Source organism: Bombus bifarius, unplaced genomic scaffold, assembly GCF_011952205.1.
Source record: "Bombus bifarius isolate JDL3187 unplaced genomic scaffold, Bbif_JDL3187 scf7180000008000, whole genome shotgun sequence".
Classification (NCBI taxonomy): domain Eukaryota; kingdom Metazoa; phylum Arthropoda; class Insecta; order Hymenoptera; family Apidae; genus Bombus; species Bombus bifarius.
The window spans coordinates 1,840,100-1,858,538 of record NW_022884379.1 but is presented as its reverse complement, the minus strand read 5'-3'; the positions used below and the strand labels follow the sequence as shown (position 1 = coordinate 1,858,538).

General features: G+C 37.0%; 1 protein-coding gene across 10 annotated transcripts in view; it reads right to left on the bottom strand.

Moving 5' to 3' along the window:
• Positions 1-18,439, bottom strand: part of LOC117206270 (whirlin) — a 105,681-nt gene that overhangs the window by 37,215 nt on the left and 50,027 nt on the right. For all 10 annotated transcript variants that reach the window (XM_033445441.1, XM_033445444.1, XM_033445447.1 and 7 more), the window contains 4 exons: positions 6,789-7,112; positions 5,273-5,505; positions 4,720-5,020; positions 4,309-4,368 (listed from right to left, as the gene is read on the bottom strand). In XM_033445441.1, coding sequence (XP_033301332.1) covers positions 4,309-4,368; positions 4,720-5,020; positions 5,273-5,505; positions 6,789-7,112 — 918 coding nt within the window. The remainder of the gene's footprint in view (positions 1-4,308; positions 4,369-4,719; positions 5,021-5,272; positions 5,506-6,788; positions 7,113-18,439) is intronic.

Genomic DNA, 18,439 nt, shown 5'->3' with positions numbered 1-18,439 from the left:
TAGTTTGACTTCAAGCAGACTCATATATTCGTAACAAGTTTCTGTAAGTGTTCGAATACTTCAGCGAGTTACCGTAAAGAATGAAGCGTAGTTGAACTCAGAGAAAGAAATAATAAATATCTGAGAGAGAAGCAAATGAAAAATATGAGGAAGCAGTAGCTTAGTCCATTGGGAAATCAATGAATTTCGTTTCCTACGTAAATCAACGAATCGATTGTTCTATTCGTGCCAATACCTTCTCTGAGACTCACCAATTAATTAGTCACAAAAGCGTCGATCCATCTGCCAATTTAGCAACGATCTATTATCGATCTGTACCGCGTGTCGTGGCTGAAGTTTGTCGCTGTACAGTTGACACTTGATTTACGATGACTTCCGGTGGCTCTCTTCCGTTCAAAGATCACGAAATCTGCCCCGTGAACCGTGAAACTGCATGCCAGCCGTTCGTCATTAATCAAACATCATCCTGTTTTGTCGATTATCGATTTGTCGATTAGCCACGATGAAAACACTCTTTTCGAATCAATTAACCCGCAATGAATAACTTTTTGCCAATTAATGCAACTAGTTCCCGGGTATTAATACCTTGCTCTACGTTACAATATTCATAAAAATTTTATTAAGTACTAGATGATAATATATGAAATGTCTGTTTTCTTTTCTGCTAAAATAAGTATGTTTTTTCTTTTCATCAATGTTTATTTATTATTAATTCTTTCGCTATGGTACTCTAGAGACTGAATATACTCTTCGTACTGATGAACAATATTTCCCTTGACACATTCTAGGGAATTCTGAGGAATTTAAAATATTCAAACGGACATTTCATCTGTTACAACTAAATGGAAAAACTTCTCGACTGTAAATGCTGTTTTTGTTTCAATCTACTTCGAACTTCGCTTGAACATTCTCTTTGATTAATGAGGCATCAACGTGGAATTATCCCAGCCTCATTAGGCATTCCACTGTTTTCTGCCGATCGTCACTCGCGACTAAAGGGCTTCCCATTAGAGCAATTAAAGCTTTCCCTAACATCGTAACCGTTTCGAGATTCTCTGATAAAATCGACAAAAGTTTCATGTAAGCGGTTTTCACTAATACTCCATAGAACTTAGATAAGCGAAACACAAAGGTTTAGGGATCGATGTAAAAGAAAGAAAAAAAGAGCCGTGTGGAAAGCTAAAACGCTAAGGACACGAAAGTCAGAGAACAAAGCGAGAACGGAAGCTTAGAACGAAGAGGATGCTTTCGTCGAAACAGAAATCGTTTCGTTCACAAACGATTCGGCGGAGGAGATTAAACGTGTCGCTCGTTTTCAACTCGTTGGCTACGAAACCGGCCATCAGCGAGCTAGCCCGAGCTTTGAACAAAGCTGGCAGGATCTTTCTATTTTTTCTCTTTCTGTTTTCCTTTTATAATTGGGCGATCTCGTATGCAGGAATTGTTACGAAATGGAAAAGCACCGTAGCGACGAGAGCTCAGTAAAGCTTTCAGGAAACCTTCCAGCTCCTGAATTGTGACGCACGAGATGCGACTAGGCTGATCTCCAACGAACTACTCTTAGCATCTCGTGATCCAGTGCGTGATCAGTCGCGATTCATCTAACTCAAAAAGAACTTCGATGGTCCTTGAGAAAAATTTTACTTGGCAGGAAAGGAATAATTTCTTTTAAACCAAATATGCCTGAATTTTCTCAAAGTAATATCATTTTTCCTGTACTTGAAGTCCAAATTGTATATATTACTTAAATTTGTATTTTTCATCAATTTGCTAATATTGTTAAAAGTAAGAGTATCTATGATGGAAAATACTAACTATTCGTATACGTCCATGAAATATAAAAACACTGGGGGAAATGGTCTTGAATGACCAAAATTTCGACGTCAATTCATATCTTTATGCTCAGTAATAAATACAACGTTTTGCCTCTCTTTTAATTATTACGTATTTCCTACCAATACCTGTCTGATCGAGCACTCGATCAAGCAAGATAGAACTGAACAGAAAATCCAGCAAAGCTCAGGCGAACTCGTTCGCATTTCTGTACTGTCTCCCCTGATGTGGTTAGCGTGAAAAGAAATAAAAAAAAAAGAAAAAAAAAAGAAAGAAAACAAAACGAAGTCAGGTGAAATAGATTCATTCGCATCCAGCAGCTGCATTCCACTCTGCAATACCTACTCTGCAAGCGTATCTAAGACCTATCGCATCTAGATTCGCATTCAGAACGAAGAATACTCGAAGCCACCGTTCCGATCGAACGAATCTTTTCCTCAGTCCAAGATTTTTCTCCTCGTTATTTCAAACGGTGAAACCGAATACTCTCTCGGCTCTCGTTGAGAAATCGTTTACACTGTCGAGACCTTAATTGCAACGACATTCAATCCACGGGCTTCGAATATTCACGCAATGGCACGGCTGAAGCACTACGCAAACAATCTCGACTGCACAGTCTCCTAAAGAGAACGCGGGACGTTGACGAGCGCAGACCGGAAACGAGGCGACACTGCCTGCCAGAAGAAGCGCACTAACACTAAGCGGAATTCATAAAAACACAGATAGACAGAAGAAAGTAGGAACAAGACAAAAGAGAATGATGCAGTATTCGAGTGGAAATAGAAGAAGAGCGGAAGAAGTATGAAAAAGATTGAAACGAAAGAGACGCTCCTCTACGAGAAACGGAAAAAGAAAGTGTACAAGATCGGCCAGCTAAATCGGATCACCTAAATATGTGCCTTGTTTAATTTTTTTATGAGAAAACTTCTCACGACAAAGTTACACCGTTGATCATACGTATTCAGGTAATTGTTTAATACAAATGAAACATTTTCTGCTACTTTCATATTTTAGTTATGTTTTTCATTTTATAAATCTCTTTCACTCATATTATGTGTTCTTTATAATAAAAATTTTGAAATAAGGAAAAATTTAAGTAGGTCGAAATATTTAAGCCGATATTTCAAGAGACCCTTTTTATACGCTCTACTGTACGCCATTTCAAGAGACGCGTGTAACGGCGGAGAGAATTTTTTCTTCGTGTCATTATGTTTCTTCATAATATGATAAATAAGGCAGATATTTAGCTGGACCATTCTGTATAGAGTTTTGTATAGATGAAGAAGAAGCAGAAGGGGTTGCAGGAAAATTTTCGAGTCATGCTTCACCGGTCACCGAGATAGCCGAGAGCAATTAAGCTAAAAACAGAAAGTTCATCTCTCCCATCGACGTTCCATCGAAGTGGTCGCGAGACGTGTCTGGTAACTCGATGATTCCCTTTGGACGTTCTCCAGTTGGTTCTTCGTCTGCCATTTTGTTCTCTAGTCTTCTTTTCTTCGAGACAGTTCCCCTCCGTTATCTTCTCGCACCTCTCCAATCGACAATGAGCTTTTCCTATCTCTTCTCTTTCATCTTTCTTCGTCCCTTTTTACTTTCTTATTTTCGTTTGTTTCCTTCGTTCGTTAATATTCTTTCACTTACTTTTGTCTGAATCGAGATCGACTCTTCTAACACGTTCACTGTGCTCGACATGGATTTATGCCGATACATAGTCTTTAAATTATGCGAGAGGTTCAACAATTAAATCGATACAATTTTTATTCTCTACAAATTTTTAAATTTTAATATTGAAATTTTATATGATTGGTGTTTAATTTCCTAAAAATTGAATGATTTGTTTTGATGGAGGAAAAAAGCTCGGTGTTTATGTGACTCAATGTATAGTAGTATATGTTTAAATAGAAAATTTGTATGCCGCAAATTCAATTTAATTTAATGCAATTATTGCTGGAAATATAAATTTGGTAGCCTTCCAGATAAAAATTTGACAGTGAACGTGTTAAAATGTTTTCTCTCGTGTTTTTACGTGCTCTCTCGGGATATTTAGACTCTTTTACGATTATATTAAAATTCAACACATTCAACGAAGCGTTCGAGCATATACTTCCATCGCGAGAGAACCGGCTCGAGATCCTTTTCGAACAAACATATTTTATATTCGAAAAGGAGAATATCGTAGGGTTAGGTCGCTTGCGAGACTTGGCGACAGAGATAGGTAAAAAGAGAGACGAAAGGAGAGAACAGTCACCAGTTAAAATCTAACAGTTACAGTGGACAACGCAGAACAGAGAGTGAAAAAGACAGAGACAGATAGTTTCTATACATTTCCCGGAATAGAGATAGAAAAAAGACAAGTAGAAAGAGAAAGATAGAGAGAGAATAATCGTGTAAGGTAACAGTCGTTGTGTTTTGTGTGTTTGTCCCTTCATTCGTGTTATTGTATACGGTGAAACGAAAATTATTTTGTTCACTTACCGGAAGATCGTGTAGCGATGGCGTCACTATTAAATCCGAGTGAGCACGGTCACCTTTTCTCTGAAAATAATGAAGAATGGTTTAATCGTAATTTCTCAATTTCATACGAGTTTCAAATAATTAACCATGGGAAGTGAACATGTCATTTTGATGGTGCGTATGAACAATTTAAAAATGCTGGCGACTAATTAAACGATGATGTATTCGTCAATGTAGATGTGTTCACTTTTAATAAAACTGGTGCTGTTTTTAATGCATTATGTCTTTCTTACAACAAGCTAGAAAAAATATACTTTTATTATCGGTGATTGGTAAAATTTGTTTTAAACAGCTGAAAAACCATAATCGTTCGATCATGAAAGAGTTCATTTCGATCTGACCAGATCGATACTATCGTAACTCAAAGCATACCCTTGCCATGGCTACCCGAGGCCTGTAAACCAAATCGTCGAAAGCAGCTCTGTCTTTACTGTCGACGAGTTCCCTCAGCTCGGTTAGAAGAGTTAGTTTCTCATGGGTGTTCAGCAGGTCACCTAAACTGACAACCAGCTCCTCGATCGTCATTCGACGCGTCCTATAATCAGCCAGCAGCTGAGAAAGTGCAGCCCTCTCGCTTCTCGCAAGGACCACCCTCGCCTTTTCTTCCACCATCGCTGCTGTCGCGGCAGAAACCGTGTGCATACCGCCTCTGTGCCTCCAATCACTCGCAATGCTAAAGAAAATATTAACGATATCGTTCAATCTCCATTTTTCGCCCCAAAATAGCGTTTACTACGAAGTTTCGATCGATTTACTTTCAAAGGACAATAGGCGGGGATATTTAAATTGTAAATTTCCATGTCAATTTAAATATTTATGGAGATAACTGTAAAATAAGGGAATGGATGCTATATTGGTGCTATATATATATGTAAACGAAGTCTGCACTCTATAGTTTGCTTTAAGTAGAATAGGTATTTCTTACGTAGGACTCGGTGGTCGATGATTTCCTGGACTTTCTAAGAGCAGAGGGTCGTGTTCGGGATACCTAGAGGTTGGCATAACGATGGGTTGACTCGTGGTGCAAGAATGTGGCACTTTTCCGACATCGCGAATCAACAGAGTCATTCTTTTGTTCGTCTTCAGAATTTCCACTGCCTCGTCGTGTGTTGCTTCCTCGAAGTTTTGTCCATTTACTTCGATAATTTGGTCACCTACCTGGAAAGCAAGAAAATACAACGTTATATCCCATTCCTTATCCCTATTTTTATATCATTGCGGCATGTACTTCAGAAAATAGAAATATAATAAATTAATAAATTAACACACCTTTCATACTATTAAAGTAAGAGAAATTTAACAAATTACAAGCTGTTACTACTAAGAAATTCTCTTCCGTAACCGTAACAAATTTTTTAATCAAATCAGTAGAATTTTGTAAATACATTTTGGAGACTAAAATGGTTAATTTTATGGAATTTTGCAAAAGAGAAGCCTATAAGTTACAATTTGTGACTTGTCCTGAATTTTAATTATAACGTTCCATCATAGAATCGTAGTCCAGATCTATTATTTAATAATTAATTAACAGTTTTCTTATATTTTTTTCCTATATAGACACACGATGGATAATTGATTTTCCTGTCGAAATTCATCGAATCACGATAGCCCGCGAACGAAAATCGGAAACGCCCTTAAGTGCTTGCCTTTTCGAACGCCATCAAATCTTCGCGATCGTTAGCGTTCGCTCGATGAAGCATCATTTCGATCCACTTTCGTCATCGAAGTGCTTGCCGGTGTCGCGCCATTCTAACTCAACGAACTAATTAATTCTTCCTGACATTGAATTACGTAACGAACTAATTGATACCGCTCGTTATTCGTGCACGTCCTGTTACGTCTATCGTATTTAATCGTAACCGCTTTTCTACGGACTGATTGTCTCAATATCGATAGCAAACGAATTACGTATTCATCTATAGGAATTATCGATATAAAAAATTACCGTGTGCTTTCTTCTGCTAATTAATTAAACACAACTATTCTGAAGACTTGCGAGTTTCAAGTTATTTCATCGAACCTTCTCTTGATTTTTCACTTGTCGCGCCAATTATAATTATCGTAACAATGTTAAAGGATCCTTGCTAAACCTATAATTCAGCAAATACAAAGTATTAAATTTTTAACTTATTTTATCCTGTTTCCATTGTATTAATTATTATAAAAATCTTTCTTTCTACTTTAGAAACGTATAACTTTTAAGTAACTTTGCCCTGTCTCATTTCCAAACACCTTAACAATCTTTTAAACTACCTACTCTAAAAAATTCCAACTCTGTTACTTCATTCGCAGTATCAGCACGGGAGGGAATAGAAAAAGGAAAAACTTTTCAATTTTATCACCGAGAAAATGGTCCGCTGACACATCGAAAAACCAAGTCTAATAAAAATACATCGAATCCATGGCATCGAAGGAAGAAATAAAATCTGAGATACTCTTACCAAGAGTCCAGCTCGGTCAGCTACGCTGTCCTTGTCGACCCCGGTCACATAAATCCCAAGGCCGTACTCAAGGCCACCCCTGATCATCAAACCAAGGGACTGACCGGGTTCGATGCAGAGCTCGACCTTCCTCGTCCTTGGACCGTACCTCGAGTCTCGAGGTGGATAAAGTGGAGGTGGTGATGTTGGACGACCTTGACGGTCGATCCAGCTGCAGGACTGCTGGCGACCGGAAGAAGACCACACTGGATGCCCACCTCTACATCGGGGATCCAACGCTGGTCCCCGCACTGTCATACTCAAGGTCCTGCATGATTTCAGCATCTGCAATTAAAATTGCGAGTTTGTTAAATTTTGATAGAACACTATAAATTTTCCGATTTTTCTGTTATTTTAATTGTATACTTTAATCATATTTCTATTATATTAATTTCATTTTAATTTACGTATATTTGAGCAAATTTCATTGTAAATTTTAGTGCACAAAACATGTAGCTAAATGTAAAAATTATCGTGAACGAAGATGGCTGTTAGATTATCTGGGTGTGACAGGTTCCGCGGAAGAGTATTCACAAAGAGTGTGGGAACGTTTTGAAAATCGGTGGAAAATGGGTTAACGTGTGGTGCAGATGGGCTGAAAGTGGTGCTGGAAGAAATGGCGAGCTTGCAAATGACAAGAAGATCGAACTTGAGATTTTCGGAAATTAATATTTTCATGGAATTTGAAAGTTGAAGAAATCGAAACGGGAGAAAGCCCCAAAATTGAAAACGAAGAGACGAAAAATTATAAAATATGTATGTAGAGTATAAGGGACAAGAAACATAAAAGATAAAATATGCAGTCCTTGCAGTGTAAAAGAGGTACAGAAAGGTGAAAAGGAATAATCGTAACAGTAGAAAAAGTCGAAAATGCCCACGAAGGAAATTCTTCGGGGATAAAAAAAGAAGAAAAATTCCACAGATAAGAGATGTGAGCTTTTAAAAAACTAAGAGCAGAAATATAAAAATCCCAAAACGGAAAAGAGAGCGGCGGATCTAACAAGGAATACAAAAATTAAATAAAGGCGTATCAGAAAAAGTAAGGTAAAAAAGTAAAGTTAAAATAAGTAAGTAAGTTCAATGAATTTATTTAACCACATCCATATATGAATTTGTTCCCTCTAACTGAGAAACCTTATTTAAACTGCTGTACGAAAGCGTCGTTTACGAGCCTGCTATACACTAGCTTCGAATTAAATGGAAAATTGAGGCAGGTTATTAATTCCTCCATAAAACGTAATGCCATCAAGGATAATTAACCTCTATTATTGGCCACTCTATTGAGTTCTTATTGACCCCCGGCTACCGAGCTGCATTTATCTTGCAGCTGACAAAGACTCTCTCGCGTTGTGTAAGTATAAACGTATAGCTGAAGAAAGTGACATAGTAAAATCGGTCACTGATTCAAATTTGCAATTTTCCATGACCGTAACAACTAATTAGACACGTACTGAGGACCATAAGAATTTCGAAGCCTCGTTCAGGTATCAACTGAGAACTATTTTTTCCTTTGTAATATAGTAATATAGATATAGTAAGAGAATCAATTTTGAAATAGTTTTACAGACCACTGTATATCGTTCAAATGCATATATTAACATACGCGGCACGCTTAACATGTAAAATGAAATTCCATACCTAACAGACGTATTGTTTAAACGAGGTTATTGCACTTGATCGAATAAATAGAAACATCGGAGAACTTAGACCATCCTTTGGTCATTATTCAAGCTTCGTGACGGCACTGTTATGCAAAAGAGCCTACGGACACGCACAAGCAGGAGAAGATTCCTCGTTGACGATCTTAGAATAGATCGCTTATACGTGTTGTGCCTCAACGAACTGAAAGAAATCATTGTTCGTCAAGGGTTTCTTCCGAGGCTACCTTGGCAAGTGAAACAGCCAACAATCGGCGTGTGTACCGCGTCAAAGAGGAACAAACGATTTCTATCCCGTTCTCCAGCGAGGATAAAAGCTACGACACTATCGTTGGTATACGATCCTTTGTAGAATTTCCGAAAGATCGCGTAGGCTACGCATACGTGTAACAAAGAGATCGAGTGTTCTCGATCGCGTTTTTGTCAGCCGTTTGAAGCTTCCAAAAAAGAACTGATTTTGCTATGTTTAATCTTCCTGTGATCTTCAAATTTTTATATTTTCATCTCTCTGCGTTTTTCTTTTTCTTTTTCTTTTTTTTGCTTGTTTTCAATCAGAATTTATTTTCCTGTGAAAAATTCTGCAGAAAATTTTTTAGGTTTGAAAAAAGAGAAGGAAGGTATGTAAAATCTGTTATTAATATGCGCGATTGCTCGTTTTATTTTTATACTAAAAATTTTCTTCAACATTAACAACGAAATCGAAACAGACATTAAAACTAAGATCCCAGTAAGGTTAATATTTTTCTTATTTTAATGTTTGAAGACAATCTTTATGGACAACAATTCTTTCATATTTTTCTCAAACTACAATAATTGATTCAGAATAGAAAAATAACATTCGGTCGGAAATGATCTAAAGGATATATTCTGGTTAAAATCTCTCATACTATGGAGAATAGAAAGAAAAATAGTAAAAGGGAAAGTAACATTACTATGTTACGTAGCGAAGAGATAGAAAAGAGTAAAAAATTTTGAAAAGAGGAGAATTTGTAGAGAGAACGAATTTATGAGGGATCAAACAAGAGTTTCGAAACGGATGATAGAATTAAAGTCGAAGAAGAACATGTAAAAGGAATAAGGTTGGAGCAAATTCAGATCTTCACCGGAGTCTACAACCTTGGCGCGAATTAAATCAAACTGAAGAGAGAGAATTCCTCACAGAAAGATATACGCTTCGCGTATTAACAAGATCCGGTCGATCTTCAACGAGAATTTTTGCCGAATACGAAATGGTGCTTGAGTTGTTTGATTAACAGTAAAAATAGAAACCTATAATTGTACCTAAATATACGATTCTAGCCGAAATGGTATGATGAAAAAGGATAAGTATATTATAATATTATGTTGAGAAAACATGTTGGTCAACGTGGTTTCTGTGCGGTTCATATAATCCACGTTAAACTTATTTTTGGATGGAGAGAGTAGCTTTTTGTATCGATTTGAAAATATTTTAATACGTAAAGTCGCGGAGATTTCCATTTGAAGCTTGTCGATTATTCCTTAAAAAAGTAGAGTCACTTTAAATTAATTGTTAGTGGCATCTTTAAAAATATTTCTGTGAGTTTCGTAATGCACCACTCCGAATTATATGGAAAAATCTGTGCGATTCCACCATCGATTGGATAGTACTTCTTGTAAGTACGTATGGAGCCCAAAACATCAATCGTTATCGCTTGCCTACAATTCAGTTTACGACCTCGCTATATGTTTCTTTGCTCTGGGTTTAGGCTATAGATTATAGGCCTATTCTCATGTCAGAAAAGGATAGAAGGAACAATTCGACAAGCATTTGTCGAGGGAAACACGCGTCCGAAGAAAATTGGCACGTGTAAGGTCATGAAGAAGTAGACGGTGCGTTCGACGGTGACGCCACTTGGTAGCTAGGATATCGATCTCCTGGCACTCCGTGACGTCACATCCTGCCTATCCTTGACCCAGCCCGAATCACGTCCTTAGGATTCCATGCTTCTGGCCCACGAAGATGCAATTTTGTCGTATCTATGCAAGGCATGTACTTGCGTCAATGTTCTTCCGCCTCCTTCATCACAGAGGACCCATCGAGAACGCGTGGAACTTTTCCGATGAGGCCGCATAAATTACTCTGTCCAAGTTGTTGGAATTACAACGCGATTCATCACGCCACGAAAATTAAGCTAATGGCATGCTTTTCGCAAAGCAAAATATTTGGTTGAGAACGTGAAACGTTTGTCGTTGAAGAAGAGTAACAATATCGATGGACTTTAGACAAAAGCTTCCATTTAAGCTTCTTGGACTGTTCCGCAATAATTTACCTAACAAACAATAGTATTTGTGTAAAATATACATAGATTTCAATTTTATGAAAATTTACAAATAAAGAGAATTTTTGGAAGTCTTCAAGTTTTATAAATGCCTATAAGTGAAATCTGGCGACAGAATAGATCGAGCAATCCAACAATTCATCCGAAAACTGTAAATCGATGACTAGTTCGCTGTCACAATTGAAGTGAGAGATTTTCACTAGAAAGCTACAGATGAAATGTGGTTTGACTACAAAGAAGACAGAGGCTACAAAAGAGAGAAATTTTTTTAACTTCCAAAACAATGGTATTATTCTAGCTATTTCCTCGTAAAATCGTGCAACGGTCCATGACTCTGTTGCGATAAACGCAGAACGGAAATCGTGTTTCGCGTGTGCATGAACGATTAAAAAGCCTCACAGATTCTTATCCTTAATAAACCTGGTGGAACTTTCGTACGTGATATTGGCTGAAAGTACACAACTACTGTTTGCGTTTTTTACAAAACGCACGATAGACATATTTATAGAATTGTTATATGGGAAACGAGGAACTGCTGATTCATCCGTTGCAATAATCGATGCATAACAAAATGGATATTAAATAGACCATATCTGTAACTAATCGTATCTGGACTATAATCACAACATAACGATTATTGCATATCGTATTTATTATACAGTACTTATTGTAATATTCCATGGATGAAATAAATTTTTGTTGAAATTCCATTTGTTTAATTAATTTTATAGAAATGCGAATTTGCATAAATATTCGAAGTCTAACATAAATAATATAGCAATGTGTAATCAGAACGCCGAGCATGCAACGATTCAGTAGAATATACGCGTCCTGGTCAGCCCTCCTTCGTAAAAACATTACAGAATATACACATATTTTGCATAATGGTTTTTACTTAGCTTACTTTTTTCTCTGTCTGGGTGGATTTTTCTAAACGAAATTTCACTTACTTCCCGAACAGCTAAAAAGCTGAAATTTTAATTCTTGCATCAGCACCACTTTAGAAAAAAGTCGCTGTTTTAGATTTTCAACATGTCATATAATATAACATATAATAAAATATATATAAAATATAATATAATATATATTTTTACATATGTAATAACAAAAAATGATTAGTGAACAATCCAAGCGACTTTTAGAATTTATCATGTACATGTATGTGTGATACACAGAGGAAAATAACTTTTTTAATGAAGCATTATTAACTAATTGAACGTTATTATATTATTAGACCTCATATTAGTTTAGTTTCAAAGTTATCAGAATTTTAACATTTTCAAAGACTGATGTCTTTGATACATCGCAAAGTTAATGCAACGAGTCCACCAGGTTTTTATTTTTAATAATATGAATTTAACAATTGAGCGGTACCTTATTGTATGATTATCTCGTGTGTTCAACATATACAGGTTTTCCTATGCACTATTATTACACTGAATTTCTTAATGATACCTGATAAAGAATATTATTTTTCTTCTTTTTACATTTTTAAACAAACACCATCTTTTTCCATTTTTTTATTTAAAATTTCCTTCAGGCTACCAACGATCCACAGTCTTTAGCAGCGCAATAAATCAAACGTACAACTAGCCAGCTATGCAACACTAATTATTTCACTTTCATTGGCGTTAAACACGCCAAGATTCGTCGGAAAATGAGACCACATAGCTACGCGTAAATTACGAGGCCATTCAGAAGCTTCCGCGAAGGTTTACAGCCCGCGTATTGCCAAGCAAATTTCATGGTCGTCGTCCGTCTTCTGGGACGAGGGCCGATTAAATAAATAATTCATGAGGTCGAAGAGCAAGCGGGAAATCGTCCAACCAAGTCGGCTGAAACTCTTTATCGCGTCCTGGCCAGGGCTATTTCCTTTCGACGACGTCATATACGTCATATAATCCTTTTCGGCCAAGTATCACGTGCACATCCCTGTTCATAAATATTAGGAAACTTATGAAGACTTAAGTAAATCCGAAGGATCAGCAGGAAATTATTAAAGCTTCTAAATAAGTTATTTCATTCGAAGTATATTGAACATTATAATAACAATCACACCAGTTCGATATAACAAAATTAATTCTCTTCTTGTCCACGTATGTGTCTTTCCATCGCCATTTCGATTATTTTTATATTCATATTATTACTTGTTATTTAACTCCATACGTGTTGTAGATAATTTTACGGTACAAATTTAGATTTTGAATAGACTTTGTAATGGCTGACTAGGACGTGTATATTCTACTGAATCGATACACGTTCGACTTTCTAATTATATTGCTATGTTATGATATATAGCTGTTTATCTAATTTACTTTCAAATCTTTCATTAATATTTAGATTAGAATTCTATAAAGAGCAAAACATAATTACTAGAATTTGATGTATTACTATGATTCTATCAAGTACGTTCAACAATCTTCGATCGTAATCTTGTGTAAATATAAAATTCTCATCGATCAATCGCTTTCTTGGTACTTTAGGTTAATTGCTTCGTATGAAACTGGTAGATGTATTAATAGTAATGAACGAAATTAATATTAAAATTTACGTATATTTCATCCTCGTGAGGACGCTACTCGAGTTCCGTCGACAAATCGGGAAGTTGTTCTGATAGTCGTGGGACCGACTATCGGTCTGGTCACTTTCGTGATTCCCGGCGATACTTCTCGATCAATTTCGCTCGAGATAAGCGACCTCGGTCGACGTAGGGGATGGACTACAGACGAGTAAACAAGTTTGGCCACGTCTATTGGGTGGACACCATCGACGATTGATTTCTGCTTCCCTTGTTTAGGCATTGGATAGATTTTCGGTATAACACCTACATTGCTGATTGTCTAATCAATCTAATCAATGAAAGTCTTTTCATTATACAGAGTGTTTTGTTTATCTTGGTCAACATCTCAATTACTCTTGTTACTGCAAGGAATTGTATTAGGACAAAGTTGATTCAATAGTAGAGAGGATCGATATCACCGCGTTATTCGAATACTTTTCGGCTAAACGTTCTTTCGTACATGAAGTTTAATAGCCACGCTGGAGTCGAATTTTTCACATTTCGACGATCTTCACCCGAACGCTCGTAAGTTAAGTCGTTACGAAGGAATTGAGTTACCGCGCCATTGGAGCCGGAAAGTGTTACTTTATCGCGGCTTCGAGGCACGTGGATCAAGGGAATTCTTCGAAAGTATTGCAGTACTATCACGTACATTCACGCGCGAACAGAAAACGCAACACACCATGTAACGAAGCTCTGTCCGTGAATTTTGAACCGTTATTCACACATTTTGTCAATATACGCTATAAAAATTTACACAGAACTCACGATGCTCGTATGGTAACTTTATTTTACTCGGAAGGATCGATAAGTATGTATTCTCGATATTATGAAAGCTCATTCTTGTCGGCGTTGCTCCAAGCGCTCTCGCGATTTAACTTCCGCTTTCTGGGTTAAGAGTTCCTTAAACAGCTAGCTGTATTACTCTTCGCCGATGACAAGATATTTTTTACGACTTGCAATCAGCGTAAAAATATGGAAGAACGGCGATGTACGTGTGGAATAATGGGTTGGTGGAAGCTCGCGGCGGAAATGACGCCGATCCTCCGCAACAAAATCGGCTCGTAACGCACATTTCCATGACAATCGGCATTTAGCTAGGCACAGATAAAAGATTCGATCACTTTCGCGAATTCTCAAGCGATCTTTCTGGGTCAAGTATTTCCTGCAATAGGTATAAAGGAAGATGAATTTATGGTTGTGTATTCACAGTTTCTCCTGGCGATGAAAATTCATGTTTGCTCAACCTTTTTCCGACAATTTCAGATAAAAGTAGTTCTCGGTTATTTATGCTTGCCTTATAGATAATCTAAATGTCACGCATTAAAACTCAAACTACTTAGGCTGGTTTTTACTTCCATCGCTACTTTTACTGTCGTAGAAAACCCACGATTATCAAGTGCGATAGTGTTCACAGAAATGTAAGTTAGAGATAAGAGTACAGGAAAACGAAAAAAAGCAATAAGGATTGGGAAATAAAATTACGCTAAAGGAATTCTAGAAACTAACGTATATAATAATTCTAATATTTTTAGAATAGCCATTTATCTTTCCTTTAATCTCAAAACTTCTCAGCATATCCTGTTATTTTGGAGTACTACGCAATTTTAAATTGTTATTTGTCACTTGTGATACACTTTGCAATATCTGTTGGACAAAGAACAAACATGTGATTTAATAAGTAAATTAGTATTAACACTTCTGCATGCTCTGTGTATTTACGTGTATGTTTCAGAAAAAAGATAATAATATGAAACCGCTTAAGTATTAAAAAATTCCCCAAAATAAATCCTTCTTCGCGTTAGAGGAAATATCAAGCACTGAGAAAGAGACATCAAGAAAAAATAAAAATAACAATATACTTATCAAACGGTGAAAAAAGTGGGCTATAAAAAAAATTCCGTTAAAGTATAAACCCAATCGTCTGGAGCAGGATCTGAAAATAATTATCGATCCGGCGTGGATACGGCGGAGTCAAAAAGGAGTCGGCTTTTTCCGGAAATAGAAAAGGACAGGTTTGATACACAGTGGCGATGATAACAAGAACCCGAAGAGATATGAAGCGGGGAGCAATTTCACATCGATCTATCGCTATTCGTGTGCGAGTATCCCCATAAACGTACACTCGATGAAACGAGTACGCCTTTTCTTACCAGAATTCCGGCAACGACGGGATTCTGAGGCAGCTTCCGCGGTAGCCTCGTGAATTATGTAGGGAGAAAATAAATGACGGGGATTCTTGCCGGAGGGCGCCAGGGCGCCTGGCGCCGAGACGACGACCGAGAAGTCGAGACAGAGACGTTAGGAGAAAAAAATCGGACGGCGCGCGGGCTGAGGGGTAATGGTGATTTCAGGCGTTCGTGAGTGGAAAGCGTGAATTCGTTGTCATTTTTTCTTTTCGACCATTTTTCTTCGGCTTTTGTGGCTCAATTCTCGAATGATTGAGACACTCATTGCGAAAAGCTAAAGAAGTTGTAAATCGTAATATGTCGATAAGATTGTTTCCGTGAACTGAACAACTCTATTCAGAAGATACAAACATCTTAAATTTACATTGGAATTTATGATTATTTGTGCTTATTGTAATAAATCAATTTATAGAAATAAATCACTCGTTTTTTGAAAAATTGAACACTACTGTACCGTTATTCTGTTAGCCCTAAAAATTACTGTATAGCCGTTAAGATTTAATATAATTGGTATATCTGTGTAGGAAGCGTACTTCAAATTACTCTTATTAAAATAATCCTCAGCTTTCATTCATAGCAGATTTCACTAAGTGATGGCAAAATCAAATAGACTTTATCCCTTAAAAGCCTGGATTGCGTGGTGGCACAGCTACTGTCTGACCTTTGACAGACTTTTCTACTGGCGCCGTAGTCTTGTAAGCGAGAAAAGGCCTCGAGACAATAAAGCGAGATTAAGTGTGACATTTCAAGCTAATACTATCCAAATTGATAACATGTTTTTACTTTATATTGGCATATTTTTTTTTATAACCAAATGTCAGAATCTTTGAACGCAGTATCAAATATTATAATTCTGATACTTTTCCGGTATTCTTACTCCCATTATATTTATTTTAAACTATTGGAAAGTATGCACACGTGCTTTTATAGAAATAAAAATATAATTACAATAGATACCCGTTTATTTCTATTCCATCATTTTGATTATAATTATTTATGCGTAATTTATTTGAGTATTGTAGTTATAGTCATCTATGTACAATTTATGTAGTGTTTATGTAAAAATGAAATGTTTAATATTTCCTCTGAGAAACTTCCCAATCAACACCAGCTATTTATAACCGCGCTATCACGTCACGAGCTCTGTCCGTCGACGAAATTTGAAGCAACCGTGTCTGAACAGCATTAGAGCGGCTTCGTTTAATGGCACGGTAATTCCCCAAAAAGTCTATTACATCCGTAGTACAGTTCAGAAGTTCCATCTCGCGGTTCGAAATTCCACGTCGCCCTAATGAACTCTGTGGAAAAACGCGCCATAAATCTGGCAAACTTTTCGCGCGCTGTCCACGCTTCTTGCTCTTGCCGCGCCTATCGACCATTACGAAATAACAAGCCACGGCCACCGTTACGGTTTACGACGAGCCACTGCAATTTAATCCGTAGCTCGTCCGAGCGTTTATATTCGATCGATGTCAGACAAGAAGCAGACCGGAGCCGGATGTCGGTCTCCGGGAGACAGCCTTTCGAAATAGCAAACAATTCCGGAACACCGTTCATATCACGACGAGTTTTATCGAGAAATCCTTTTCAGGAAGATCTCCTTAAAATACTAGTTTGATCGATTTATTTTACGACAACACTCATTAGGTCTTTTCTTTCTTTTCTTTTTTTTTTTTTGAATTTTTTATGGATTTCTACCGAAGATGAAAAGAAGAATAAAAATAGATTCTAAATAGAGATTTTACTTACTAAATATTACAAGTGTTGCACTTTGGACATTTCGTATTTCCAACACCTGAATATCCTTTTCACTTTTTAAATATTGAGTAATCATTTGTTAACGTACGTATACAGGGTGGTTGGTAACTGGTGGTACAAAATATAGAATAAAATTTTCTTTTTTAATTTTTTTTCTTTTTTTTTAATTTTTCCATCGAGACAACGATCTACAGTGAAATCCGTTATAACGTACCGCACGCGTACCGAGCGAAAATTCAAAGTCGATTTTCTCGAAAACAAAGCCTCAAACGAAAAATTTTCATTCTATATTTTCGACTTCTTTTTTCGCGTAGAATCACCCCTCTTTCCGCTTGTACCACCAGTTACCAACCACCCTGTATAATGCACAATTATTTTGATATTCGCTTAAAGTGCTTGACATGTACCAGAATAAGATTGAGTTCCTTAATAAATATAAACATTCGTAGTAACAATCGCAAACGAACGTGAGGAAAAACCACAAACGTATTCCAATCCTAGATAGAACGTTTGTATGCAAGCCGACACTGGAATTTGAGCAATAGGACGGTACAAAGTCCGGGGCGGAAATTGGAGCTCGATAGGTGGACCTTGAATCAACGAAACTTCGTTTTGATTACGAGAACGAATATGCGACACTGTTATCCAGTACAAGCAGTGCGAACACACCGGAAACTTAATCCGTGGATTGTCGAACTGGGTCAACCATTTGACCTATCGTAATCATTCAGGAATCGCGGCTCTTCCAATTTCCTGAAGTCATCTGGGTCAAGGTTGCGCCATCTTTTCACTAATTAGACAGTAATTTGTAAAAATACGTAATGAATAACTTTTTTCAAATCTTATCAAATATGTAATATATAGAAGAAGATAGAATAAATAGACTGTCGAAAACTCTACGGATTTTTTGAACAACCCGAGAAAAATTGACCGAAGAAAGAGAGAGATTCTGCTTGTTTGTGATTTTGGAGATGTTAACTTGCAAAGAGCACCCTCAGGCAGTGCAGTTTACTTCTACGGATACTTTTCTGCAACTGGGATCTTGTTTATTCTACTAGATTTCTTTTTTTACGCGTTTCAATAGAACGAGGAGCGTAAGTTTCAAGGCCGCGAACTAGTAGAATCACCAATCCGTATCTCTCTCGAG